Genomic DNA, 14,472 nt, shown 5'->3' on the forward strand with positions numbered 1-14,472 from the left:
AATCAATGGGCTGCAAAATGACATGTGGACATGTGTATTTTGCTGTCAGCCAACACTATTCTTAACTCCTATTGTTACAGTAGTACCTTCAGTTTTTCGCATCAAAGTAGAGAGTGACTACTAAACTGACATTCCTCAACAGATGATCCTTGAGAACCAGGAAGACAGCTGGGGTCCTCCAAACCAATGGGAATTCTAATAATCTACAGTATTAACAGCACATTTCCTGAAGCAAATAGAAGCTAAAGAGCCAAATGTTTTCTCTCAGTGGATGCTGGAAACCATTAGTCACATTATTAGATGCTCACAAATACAACCCTGGATTGACCTGATATTACAGGCCACTGACTGATAACAAGTTTGCCATAATAAGTATATATATATATATAAAAACACCCAGCACGCCCATGCGGGCGGTTTTTTATCCTTCAAGCTCGGGTCCTCTACCAGAGGCCTGGGAGCTTGAGGGTCCTGCGCAGTATCTTAGCTGTTCCCAGGACTGCGCTCTTCTGGACAGAGATCTCCGATGTTGTTCCCGGGATCTGCTGGAGCCACTCGCCTAGCTTGGGAGTCACCGCACCTAGTGCTCCGATTACCACGGGGACCACCGTTACCTTCACCCTCCACAGCCTCTCGAGCTCTTCTCTGAGCCCTTGGTATTTCTCCAGCTTCTCGTGTTCCTTCTTCCTGATATTGCTGTCATTCGGAACTGCTACATCGATCACTACGGCCGTCTTCTTCTGTTTGTCTACCACCACTATGTCCGGTTGGTTAGCCACCACCATTTTGTCCGTCTGTATCTGGAAGTCCCACAGGATCTTAGCTCGGTCATTCTCCACCACCCTTGGGGGCATCTCCCATTTTGACCTCGGGACTTCCAGGTTATACTCGGCACAGATGTTCCTGTACACTATGCCGGCCACTTGGTTATGGCGTTCCATGTATGCCTTGCCTGCTAGCATCTTGCACCCTGCTGTTATGTGCTGGATTGTCTCTGGGGCATCTTTACACAGCCTGCACCTGGGGTCTTGCCTGGTGTGATAGACCCCAGCCTCTATGGATCTTGTGCTCAGAGCTTGTTCTTGTGCTGCCATGATTAGTGCCTCTGTGCTGTCTTTCAGTCCAGCTTTGTCCAGCCACTGGTAGGATTTCTGGATATCAGCCACCTCCTCTATCTGCCGGTGGTACATACCGTGCAAGGGCCTGTCCTTCCATGATGGTTCCTCGTCTCCCTCCTCTTTCTTGGGTTTCTGTTGCCTGAGGTATTCACTGAGCACTCGGTCAGTTGGGGCCATCTTCCCAATGTATTCTTGGATGTTCCTTGTCTCATCCTGGACTGTGGTGCTGACACTCACCAGTCCCCGGCCCCCTTCCTTCCGCTTAGCGTACAGCCTCAGGGTGCTGGACTTGGGGTGAAACCCTCCATGCATGGTAAGGAGCTTTCTTGTCTTTATGTCAGTGGCTTCTATCTCCTCCTTTGGCCAGCCTATTACCCCAGCAGGGTAATATATATATATATATATATATATATATATATATATATATATATATATATATATATATATATATCTGTATAGTTCCAAAGCAACGTAACAATCATTTCAGTGAACTTAATGTACACTTACAAAAGTATAGACAAAAACCCTAATGACTTTCTTATGAGCAGGCATTTGGTGAAACTGCCTTTTAATAGGAAGTAAGCTCTAAAAGAAGCAGGCTGAGGGAGAGTGAGCATCTGCTGCAGTGTGTTGGGGGGCTGAGGGGAAAGAAAAGAGATCAATACGCATGTTTAACTTTATTTTGTCTGTATTTCATGTGGTGGTTCTCCCTCATGAAAAAAGATTTGCTGGATTTCGTGTACAGTTTATCTGCTCTATAGATGACCTAGTTTAGTTTAAAAACAATTGCAAGCTTGGCATAGACAGACACAAGAAAAATGCATTACACGGTGCATCATTTACATTCCCAAATGAAATGCCTTACTACCCACCCAGAGTTCACCAAGAGTTAAAATCTCCTTTTTTTAAAAATACCACAGATTTTTACATAAACAAACAAAATGAGAGAAGAATTTCCATAGCAAGAGCGGGGAGAAACAGAGGTTGGGTCATGCAGTAGGGATTCGTGTGGCAGCTACATGTGTTTATTGTCCAGCGAAAAGAGAGCAGATGTAACAGCGAGGGAGATGATATCTCAGCGATTACCCCACCCACAGGGATAACTATCTGCAGCAGCCAGGAACACAGAGAGAGAAAGATTTGAGAAAGAGACAAAAACAGGCAGAAATAAGGGGTAGTGAGGTAAAGGAGCTATGGGAATAACAATACCTGATTGCTGAGCTGATGCATTGCATTTGGTGCTGTTTTTTCCCATTGCCCAAACAATGCCTGTTTGTCCCAGAAACGCGTAGGAAACAATCCTGGAAATATAGCTCAGGACTGATATAGTGATATAGTCTCCAAAGATAACAAGAGATGAGATATTAAACTCTGAATGGCTTTTTCCGCCTTAAAAAACAGCTATTCCTTTATTTCTAGCGAAATTTCTACAAAAAACATGAGGACGAATCCCCAAATTAAGTTTTTGTTATGCCATCACTTTATGCTTTTTGTCAAACAGACCAACTTCTCTGACTAAATAGTGAGCAACTCATTGTGCGTGTCCTGTTGCTCAGCCTCACAATCATCTGTGGCATCTTCCATTTGAAACTTGGCTCCCACGCCCTTCTTCTTTGGAGGAATATGTGGCACGGAGCTAGCCATTAGCAGTAGCTAGTGCTGAGCAAACGTAATTGAAGCAGTGGCAGGCTGGCTAATGCTGAGCTTAACACAATCCCTAGCCCCAGTCCCCCATGCTAATGTGATGGAATGTTTGTCGAGTTGTCCCTTATTGGCTTGTTAAAGACACGAGAGCCTGCGAGAGCCAAAGGAAAGCGAGACAGAAGGGCAGCTAGAAGCGAGAGGAGAAACAAAGCCAAGAAGGGTAAAGGGAGGGCTAACTGCTGAGATGAAAGGAAAGTAAAAACTCTTGTCAAACATCAATAAAAGAGACAAGAAAGTCGAAGCAAAAGTGAAAAAGCAAAGGAATGAATGAGTGGGATGTTGTGTACTCTGGATAGTAGAAAAGCTCAGAGGCCTCAGAGGCCAGATAAGCAGATTTCTTTATTCACCAGAGTTAACTGAGTTGTAGCATCTGATATATTTTTTTATTCATTTCACGATTTTTTCTCACGAGAAATATTAATACCTTGCACTGGTGACACTGATCAATGTATTTATCTATCCATCTAACTATCTTTCTCTCTCTCTCTCTCTCCCTATATATATATATATATATATATATATATATATATATATATATATATATATATATATATATATATATGCAGCAGTCTCAAGATTGCAAAGCTTCTGAAGCGTGATCATCAAACAATCAAGCGTTTCATTCAAAATAGTCAACAGGGTCGCAAGAAGCCTGTGGAAAAACCAAGGCGCAAAATAACTGCCCATGAACTGAGAAAAGTCAAGCGTGCAGCTGCCAAGATGCCACTTGCCACCAGTTTGGCCATATTTCAGAGCTGCAACATCACTGGAGTGCCCAAAAGCACAAGGTGTGCAATACTCAGAGACATGGCCAAGGTAAGAAAGGCTGAAAGACGACCACCACTGAACAAGACACACAAGCTGAAACGTCAAGACTGGGCCAAGAAATATCTCAAGACTGATTTTTCTAAGGTTTTATGGACTGATGAAATGAGAGTGAGTCTTGATGGGCCAGATGGATGGGCCCGTGGCTGGATTGGTAAAGGGCAGAGAGCTCCAGTCTGACTCAAACGCCAGCAAGGTGGAGGTGGAGTACTGGTTTGGGCTGGTATCATCAAAGATGAGCTTGTGGGGCCTTTTCCGGTTGAGGATGGAGTCAAGCTCAACTCCCAGTCCTACTGCCAGTTTCTGGAAGACACCTTCTTCAAGCAGTGGTACAGGAAGAAGTCTGCATCCTTCAAGAAAAACGTGATTTTCATGCAGGACAATGCTCCATCACACGCGTCCAAGTACTCCACAGCGTGGCTGGCAAGAAAGGGTATAAAAGAAGAAAAACTAATGACATGGCCACCTTGTTCACCTGATCTGAACCCCATTGAGAACCTGTGGTCCATCATCAAATGTGAGATTCACAAGGAGGGAACACAGCACACCTCTCTGAACAGTGTCTGGGAGGCTGTGGTTGCTGCTGCACGCAATGTTGATGGTGAACAGATCAAAACACTGACAGAATCCATGGATGGCAGGCTTTTGAGTGTCCTTGCAAAGAAAGGTGGCTATATTGGTCGCTGATTTGTTTTTGTTTTGTTTTTGAATGTCAGAAATGTATATTTGTGAATGTGGAGATGTTATATTGGTTTCACTGGTAAAAAATAAATAATTGAAATGGGTATATATTTGTTTTTTGTTAAGTTGCCTAATAATTATGCCCAGTAATAGTCACCTGCACACACAGATATCCCCCTAAAATAGCTAAAACTAAAAACAAACTAAAAACTACTTCCAAAAACCTTCAGCTTTGATATTAATGAGTTTTTTGGGTTCATTGAGAACATGGTTGTTGTTCAATAATAAAATTATTCCTCAAAAATACAACTTGCCTAATAATTCTGCACTCCCTGTATGTATGTATGTGTGTATGTATGTGTGTATATATATATATATATATATATATATATATATAGATATAGATATATATAGATATATATAGATATATATATATAAGGTGGCCACAATTTCCACCTTTTGGGGGTGGGTGGGGGTTACATTTTAAGAGAATTACAAGCATAAATTTTCCCACGCTTTCAGAAAATTTGACATATAAGAATAAGCAGTCATTAATCTTCAGATATGAAAAATGCATCCATGCAACCCTACAGATATTTCTAACAAGAGTCATTTTGGCTTGTAATAGTAGTTAAAGCACTGATCTAATAAATATCACTAATAAATTCCATTACGTGTACCAATAAGCCACGCAAGTCAGAGAGCATTTAAAATGAGTGCAGAGGGGCTCACCTAAATGCAGTGATCATTAATGCTATCTATCACATGTTCCTGTCTCGCATCTCTGCTATAATGTGGCTAAGCTGAGTTCTGCAGGCTTTGGTCCTGCCCGTAGAGACCAAAGCCTGTACTTCCTTCTTATTCTGAGGAATGAGAAAGAAGTGCAGCACTAGTTTTGTGTATTGCCACTTGACCTGCTCTGAAGCATCACACTATGCCACAGCAACCCAGCTGCAGAGAACTGTGATTTCTTCTGCGTGACTATGAAAATGGCAAAAGACATGAAGGCAAGGACTGGATCAGGTCAAGCATGTTCTGCCGGTTGCTAATGGACGGCATGGGGACTGCAGTACAGCACAGACCCCCCCAAGAGCTACCATAAAACTTTGATGTAAGGCTAAATGCTCTCTACCAAATCCCCATGGAAAAAAGGAAATGTAAAAAAATGATGGTTACTCAACAAAAACGAATGGCAGGCTTCAGTGTGGCTTCTTTTTTGGCTCTTGTCAAGGTGTGGAGTCTTAATAAGCTCAGCTCGGAGACAAATGGATTTAGAGATGGCGCTTATTGCACCGATAATGAAAGGGTGCTTTTGCTGGTGCAAACAAACAGAAAATAATATAAATCAATAAAACCAAAGCGTGGTTGTTTTTCCATTCACAACATCGAGCTCCTCAGTAAAATAAAGGGAGAGAATATTGCAGAGACTGCCTCTGCAAAAATACATGACTGTACTATTGCTGAGGGAAATCAGGTTGATGAATGACTCAACATGTTCTGGCCATCTCCTCTTGTTAAAGAGAAAATGATAGGACAGAGAGCAGGGATTAAAAGTCTCACTTTGCTGGACTGCCTTTAGAGAAGATGATCTAACTCTAGATGTACTTTTATATTTACACTTAAAAGCTTAACCATTTAGTTTTTGTGGATGAGGCAAAAATTAACTTTAGCCACAGACCATGTAGGTTATCCTTTACTAATCTGTCAACTTTACACACAAAGTTCATTTGCTATTTCACAGTTCTTAATAATTTCAGTATCACTGAAACCTTGTTTTAAGATAAAGTCAGAAAAATAACATTCTCAATTTGTTGCCAGTTTATTAGCTTTAGCTAGTTAACCAATTGATGTTTCTAATAACTTGTCAAAATACACAATTTCTGCTACCGCTATTAGCCCATGAACTTTGATAGTTTACAAGACTGGCTTTCTTGAGAAAAATACTACATCCCACACCAGGGCTGGACTGGGACAAAAAAACGGCCCGGGCATTTTGACTAGAGACCAGCCCACCAGGTATTATATGAAAAGCCATAAAGCCTTTGAATGAAAACGAATGTTGTTGTGACAGTGATGTACACTGTCTTGCTGGTATATGTATGATGTCTATAGATTTTATATCAGATAAAAACTTTGGTTGTAAGATTCAGATAATTACTTATTAAAAGCGAGACATTTTAAATGATGCATCTGTCACTGAAGGTGCTCAAGAACTTCTACTCCTGCACCATCGAGAGCGTCCTGACGGCAAACATCTGCACCTGGTTTGGGAACAGCACCAAGCAGGACAGACGAGATCTGCAAAGAGTGGTGCGCTCAGCCGAACGCATCATTCAATCAGAGCTCCCTGACCTCCCATCTACACCAAGCGGTGCAAGTCCAAAGCTAGGAAGATTATGATGGACCTCTCCCATCCCAACAATGGACTCTTCTCACTGTTGAGGTCTGGGAAGCGCTTTCGCTCCCTTAAGGCCAAAACAGAGAGAATGAGGAGGAGCTTCTTCTCCCAGGCTATTCGGGCCCTGAACCAGGTGTAGGACTGGACTCTCACACACATCACCACACGCACCACCACACATTTCCTATAATCCCATATTCCTATTCCTATAATTTATAATCTTTATAATCTTTATAATCTCTTCTGCTATTTGCACATTCTTTACTGTAAATTCCTAAGTTAATTTGTAAATTTTGTAGTAACCTGTAAATTGTAAATATTGTAAAACCTTTCTTCTGTCATTTAATGGTCGGGCATTGTACAGCTACAAGCATTTCACCCCCATGTCATACTGTGTATGGTTGTGTGTGTGTGACAAATAAAATTTGAATTTGAATTGAATTTGAAAAATGAGAATAAGAAAGAAAAGTATTTCTTTGTCCCCTCCTTTCCCTGTTAATGCCCTACCTGGCCCCCCTGGCAACACTTTGCTAGACCCGCCCCTGCACAGTTACCAGCTGTCAGCTACTTAGAAAAGCATCCTGGTGTTATTTCTCAGAAACAGTTCATAACTTCCCTTCAACTCATTCACGTCACCTAAAAGGTAAACCTGTTTCTCCATCGTCAAAGGAGCTTGCAAAGAAAAGCGTCTGGACTTCTTTAAGTTGCTTGAAGACGTTTCACCTCTCATCCGAGAAGCTTCTTCAGTTCTAAGGTCAAATGGTGGAGAGTCCCAGATTTAAACCTAGTGGGAGTGACCCCCCACAGAGGGACAAAAGGACCCCCTGATGATCCTCTAATCGCCTGAGCCAAGGTGTGAAACTGGGTGTGGGTCCCAATCAGCCAGAGTTTCGGGTGAGTTCATTGTGAAACCTGGCCCCACCTTATCATGCGAATTCCTGAGGTCAGATGGCCCAGGATGTGAGTGGGCGTTAAGGCGTCTGGGGAGGGATCTCAAAACTGGATTATAGATGGCAGAGAGTTGGTGTCCTAAACCACCACCTCTGTTCAAAGATGGTCGCTCACAGTGGACATAGATGGCTTCTTTCACTCCTCTTTCAAACCATCTGTCCTCTCTGTCCAAAATGTGAACATTGGCATCATCGAAAGAGTGACCTTTATCCTTAAGATGCAGATGGACTGCTGAGTCTTGTCCTGTGGAGGTGGCTCTTCTATGTTGTGCCATACGCTTGTGAAGTGGCTGTTTGGTCTCTCCAATGTAGAGGTCTGGGCATTCCTCGCTGCACTATACAGCACACACCACAATGTTAAGTCTGTGTTTTGGAGCTGAATACAGCTGTGGCTCCAGCAAACATCAGCTGATACTAGAAAGTAATATTAAATAACTTCTAACAACAGCTGATCAAGCTTAAACGTGCTGCTGTTGTTTAACGTGACATCCGCTGGTTTCCTCTTTCTGGCGCAAAGTAGGAGATAAACAAACAAGAGAGAAAAGCCGGTCAGCTGATCATTGATCAGTTTCATTATTGAGGTAGCAACAGGAGAGAGAGAATGAGAGAAGAAGAGGCAGCTGACAGCGTAAAGACGCAGAATAACTCCAGCTTTGTATCTTTTTCCATTGTAGCTGAAGAACGGGACAAACTGTGTTCCTTTTCAGCTCAATATGAAACGCGTAATATTTTCTCTGAATACGAGACGATTCCGTTTTTTACGGGACGGTTGGCAAGCAACATCATAGCACCCGCCCAGCTGTATGGAAACTCCGTCATGCTAGCTAGTACGCAGTACGAGTTATTGTAACTGACTGTAAAAAGTCAGCACAGCGAAAATAAACTACCCTTAAACTTGGTTTATATCTGACCCAGATAGACTGCAGGTCATAACTTCTTACCTGAAGTTCAGTTCACCTGACACTCAGACCGGCGGCCGCCTTGGGCCTCTCCTCCTCCTGCCTCTCCTTTCCCTCATCCACCTGCTGGTCTCTGTGGAAGCTCCGCCATAGAAACCACCACAAAACAACTGAGTTATTTTTACACATTGGCCAGCATCTGGCCAATCCACCAGCTTTCATTGTTTATACAGTTACAAAAAAAACACCCAAAAAACAAAAAAACACCCATCGGCCCATAAAAATGAAAAATCACCATCAGCCCACCGGGCAAATGCCTGGTATGCCCAATGGCCAGTCCAGCTCTGTCCTACACACTTGCTACTGAACAAAAAGTGCCCCCTGGCCCAAAACACCACTCTATACTCTAAGATTGTACTAATCTAGAAACCTTGCACATGCTAACAAATCCTCTTGTGTTTTAGGTTGTGGAAAAAAATGACCACAAACCTACAACGATGTTGATCTGGCAATGATCAAATCTCTGACTAAGAGATAATTATGCTACTGATCACCACAATATTCGGGTATACCAATACCACGTTGTTTACATGTACATAGATTGCTTCTATGATCTTTTCTTCATCTTCTTCTTCCGTTGTTTTGACTCAAAAGTTCATGTACATCTAAATCACCTATCACTTTGGATAAGTAAAGGCATATTTTACATTTTGCAGAAGAGGCAAACAGATATGGGGAAGTACAAAGCTGCAAGATTTCCAGTATAAGAAAACAAGAGAAAACTGTTTCTCTGAAGTAATCCCTATAAAGTCTGCAAACTCCTTGGTTCTTCTTTTGTTCAAATATTGATTGCTTCGTGAACCCTGATCCTTTGATATCTTCATTTCTATAAGTTCAACTGTGCGAACATCAAGGTTTCAGCATCCGTCCTTATTAGTAACAAACCTACCAGTAATCTGTGTATAGCAATTATCCTGTTCTTTAAAACATGATGCCATTTTCTAGTCCTGCTGACATGATCCTTTAAACACAAAGTACTTTCATCTTGTTTCTGAGTTTCAGCAGCTGTCTGGATGTCTGAAATAAAATGACTCTTCATTTCTAATAAAACAGTGAAGCAGGTAGAAAAAAGTGTTTATACAGTAAATGGCAGTAAAAGCACATAAATTTGCTTCAGAACAAAATCAATAGCAGAAGACTCTATGCATCATTTGAGTGTTTTTCCATTTGCCTTGTGCTTCTCAGTTGCCTGTAAAGTTGAACAATTTATTAAGATGCTGTACTGTATTGATTTAACAGCTCTACAAGACCTAACTCTAATTATATCTCTGACCTGTTCATTATTTTGAATTACTCAGGCAGATAAACCTGAGGGGGTAGGGCTAAATAAGTATATACTTCTGCCTACTCCTTTTCAAACAAGTACATGGAAATATGTTATGAAATGTTGGTGAATGTATATGTCTGAAATAAAAATGAACTGAACTGAACTGAGATTACTCCTTTTAGTTCTCTTGGTAAGAGTTCCAGAACTCTCTTATATATACTCTGATGTGGACTGCCTGCTTAGCTTGCTGCATACCTGAATGTACATATCTGAACACATACCTTCCAGAGAATTTATGTTTTTCCTTCTGATTTCTTTCATACCTGAGTATATATATCATTTAAAATTAGTATTGGGACCAAATTGGTGTCAAGAGGTAGATCCTTAATTTGTTGGACAAATATACGACTTTTATAGTTTTGTCAAATGATTCAAATTAAAATCCACTAAGGTTGTATATAGATACAACCTTAGTGGATTTTAATTTGAATCATTAAAATGTGAATGGAGTGGAGAATTTTAGCTTTATCTGGTCCATCCATTCTCTTCCACTTATCCTTGTTAGGGTCCCAGGGTGGCTTGAGCCAATTCCAGCTATTATAGGGCGAGAGGCAGGGTACACCCTGGACAGGTCACCAGTCTGTTGCAGGGCTAACAACTAGAGACAGACAACCATTCACACTCACATTCACATTCACACCAATAACCAATTAACCTAACCCCGCTAACTGCATGTCTTTGGACTACGGGAGAAAGCTGGAGTACCCAGCTTAATTTGACTTTGACTGACAAGCAGTTTCATGGCCAGGTAAGGCCTTTTGTCTTTTTATTTCATGACAAATGAAGCAGACAAAGTATCTGAAGTTCCATAGCTTTTAATTGTTATTTTAAATATGAGGCCCAAAGAGATGTGAGTGCAACAACCAAAGCAAACCAATCAGAGAAATAAAAACATAAACAAAATCTGGCATATGCTTAAAAAAGAAGAAATGGATTGGCTAGCTCAGCAATACCAAAAGAGCCCAGAAGACGACTAAAGTGGATAAAGAAAGAATTATTTCAAGTCAAGAACACTCAAGGAGGTAGGTATGTCACTGTCTAAGTCTACAATTAGTCACCTCCACCAATGGAAATGGTTTACAACGAGATGAAAACAACAGGAAGACTAGCTTAGACTTTTTGCCAAAACACCTAAAAGAGCTGCCACTGTCCTGCAAATGAGTGGCATATTCTTCAATTGCCAAGTCACGTACCTGAGCCAACCCAACAGTGAATGCTTTTTAGTTATTTTAGACAACTGTATGCACAGGCCCACAAACAAGCAGAAACTGAAAGTGCTTGCTGAGCATCTCAAGGGAGGAAACGCAGCACTTGGTGGTGTCATGGGATGTAGATGTCAGGTCACCCACTGCAAAGGATTTTCATCCAAGTGTTAAAAATGAACCTTATATTTAATTTTGAGCCTGAGAAAATGAGGGACTAGCTGTAAAAATGCCTGTAACTTCTAAACTGTTAAAGCAAACCAGAAAAAGAAAAAAGAAAAGAAACCTTTTGAATTAAAACTGAAAGTTTGTGCTTCAGTCTTGTCTTAACTATATGATCCACTATGGTGGTGTAGAGAAGCAAACCTACAGAAATGATCTCTTTGTCCAACAAACTATGGACCTAACTATATATGCAGCACTGACTCCTGAGAGCCTGAGAGGCCATTTTGCACTGAATCCAAACACAAATCACGAATTCTAATTTATTCAATTTCGGTATTACAGTACTTGAAACACACTGTTCCCCACTATGCTGTTATACTAGAGCACTTCACAAGTCTAATCTTGCACATGCTGTACAGTACTACGTGGCTGCGTAAACACTAGTTTCTGACAAGAGCATATAACTTTTATTTCTGTACTAGCATGACTGCTATCAGTGTCCTCTTCAAGCTCCTCTCACTGTATTTCTGACAACCTGATAAAACCAAATACTGAGCATAATGGAATATTTAGCAGTTCTCTACAGCATGAACTCTCCACCTTACCAGAGTGGTAAAGCGGCTTACCAAAGTGAGCTTTCTCACTCAAATATAGGTTCTAGTGACTTAATTTCAATCTTTCAGAATAATTTTCAAAGTCTCAATATCTATTTAGCAGGATATGGCGAAATTATTTGAAGTGAGATCATTTGAGAGTAAATAAAAAAGAAAGACATGAATGAAAAGGCAGAAGCTAGATGCTTTAGACCATGAAGCTAAACACTCAAACTAATATTTTAGGTTGTTACGGCCCTAGCTGGGCCTCCTCCTGAAGGTGCCTGTGTGGGCGTGTCCCACCACCTCTTCTGCCTGAGGTGCCACCTTACCCTCCTGTACAGCTGACTCCCATCAGCAATTAAAGGTATTTAAGCCCAGAGCAGGGTGAGCTCTGGGCCAGAGTGCCATTTGTGTGGGTACAGCTAGTGAGCTGAGTGTTTTGCGGTGTTTCCGGCTAGTGAGCTGTGTTTTGTGGTTTTCAGCTAGTGAGCTGTGTTTTCCTTTTGACATTTTGCATTACTGACCAACGCCTGAGTTTTGTTTGTGTTACTTTTATGGTGATAGCGGCTTGTCCGTCTCTTTTAGTTTAATTACTTCAATAAAACTGTTTTATTTAACTGTTTCGCCTCTTGACTCCTTTTTCTGACCCGGCCACTTTTGTTACTTCCCCCTCCCCGCCTAGACCCCCCAGGGGAACGTAACATAGGTCTATTTTGCTTAATAGTCCTACTTGTTGTGTAATTACTCTGTTGAATAATTATTTTGTGTTTATTGTCTGTCCTGCATGGCCAAGTGGAGACAGGACAGATGGTGCACTTTGATGTGCATGTATGCTGGCAACAGCTCAGATCCTCGCAGCTCCTGACAGCCTTCGGCCATCACAGCTGGGATGTAGAAGGAGAGCGAAAAAGAAAGAGAGGGGGAGATGGAGAAAAAAATCAAAATCAAACTTTACAGGCAATCGATGGCATTTCTGATGGCTGAGGATTAAGGAATGATCCCTTTCTGACTGAAAGTGGAAGTTTTGTGATGATGCCAGAGCTGCTGTTGGTCACTTGGAGTTAGAAAGGAATTTTTTCTCTAACCTGTGAGACTTGGATTACATCTGGAAGCTCAGCATGTTTTTGTGTTACAGCAACACTGCTTTATAAAACTTTTGGCAACACATACACATTTACTTTTATGTGTTTGTGGAATCCTTGAAACCTACTGCTGCTACTGTTGTTTAGCTCTCATCATGTTACAGAAGAGGCATGGGAAGCTGAAGATATTGTAAATGTAACCAGACACACATCAGGAAGATTGTAAGACAGTGGAGAAACAAAATGACCACTTCTTCTCTGTAGCTAAACTACTAGCTAGTAGTATATTAGCCGACCTTTGTGTTAGCTAATCTTAGTGGGTCTTTACCCACTTTTTAATAACATGTTTGGTGTTGCATGTACATAAATACAGATTGGCAAATGGTGGCTGGCAAATAGCTTTTATGTGTTTTTAATGATATGCAAACTACCCATCTATGATAATTTCCTGTGTGAAGCTGTTACAGCCCACGTATAGCATGCTAGTCTAATTAAAGCTGTAACATTTAACGACCCCTCAGGTAAACGCTGAATTGGAAATGCATTCCAATAATGCAGTTTAATGTTCTAGTCACGATTAAGTGGTCATTCCTGTGCCAACAGGAGAAATTCCCTTCTCATTTTCCCACTCATCAGTTGGATGACAGAGAGTCTTGGTCCAAGTAAGGCCAAAGGTGAAAACATCTCTTGACCCTCTGCAGTTTGCTTCAAGATCAAATCTGGGAGCAGTCATCTCCATACCAAAAAGAAACTTATTCCCATTTTAATAGTAAGGACTCCACTGGTTTGATTTAGCCATTTCTAACATGATTCAGTACACTGAAAAAAAGGGACTGGCCATCTCTTGGATTTATGTAAGCATCTTGCATGTATTTAACACAATTGCCTCATGTTTTAAAGATAAATGTAACTATATAGTGTAAAAACTACATGATATGCAGAAAGGGTGTATTAAATTGTTCATATCATGTTCAGGTGAAGTAAGTCAATAAGATAGCAACGTTAAATCTCGTGAAACCACGCGTGATTTCATCTCGCGGGCTTTGGATCGTGGTTTAAAAAATGCATCCATCTCAGTCAAGTCGAGCAGCCAACTCTACGTTTTTTGGTATGTCTTGATTTTTTGAATTAATGTTTACCATATTTCAGCCAAATGTAGTTAAACGTCTAGAGTGCCGCCATGTAACATGCTAAAAAAGAGCCGTTAGCTGATTTGCTGTTTTATCTGTTGTCAAAGAATTGGCGCTTTTTCATTTGAATTTGTCTTTGGCACAAGAGCCGTAATATCACATTAAACCTAATTACGAGGCACTCTCAACATAATTTGGTTTTCTGTGTGAATAGATTTGCCAACTGACTCTTCAGTTACATTGTGTATTTACTGCACCGTGGTGTTAGTGAGATTTTGGACATTGAACAGCTTAAGCTAATATCATCAGTGGCATTATGCTAGCTTACATCCCTA

At 41.1% G+C, this 14,472-nt stretch overlaps 1 protein-coding gene across 3 annotated transcripts in view; it reads right to left on the bottom strand.

Annotated features, from left to right (window-relative positions):
- ncam2 (neural cell adhesion molecule 2) overlaps window positions 1-14,472 on the bottom strand; it is a 462,302-nt gene that overhangs the window by 217,673 nt on the left and 230,157 nt on the right. The window contains exon 1 of one of the 3 annotated variants that reach the window (XM_080878983.1): window positions 2,328-2,406. The exons of the other annotated variants lie outside the window; for them this stretch is intronic. Within the exon in view, the coding sequence (XP_080735109.1) occupies window positions 2,328-2,373 (46 nt within the window). The 5' untranslated portion in view covers window positions 2,374-2,406. Of the gene's footprint in view, window positions 1-2,327; window positions 2,407-14,472 lie in introns of those variants that run through there. 3 annotated transcript variants of the gene reach the window in all.

Source organism: Rhamphochromis sp. 'chilingali' (assembly GCF_963969265.1).
Source record: "Rhamphochromis sp. 'chilingali' genome assembly, chromosome: 3".
In the NCBI taxonomy this organism is placed as follows: Eukaryota; Metazoa; Chordata; class Actinopteri; order Cichliformes; family Cichlidae; genus Rhamphochromis; species Rhamphochromis sp. 'chilingali'.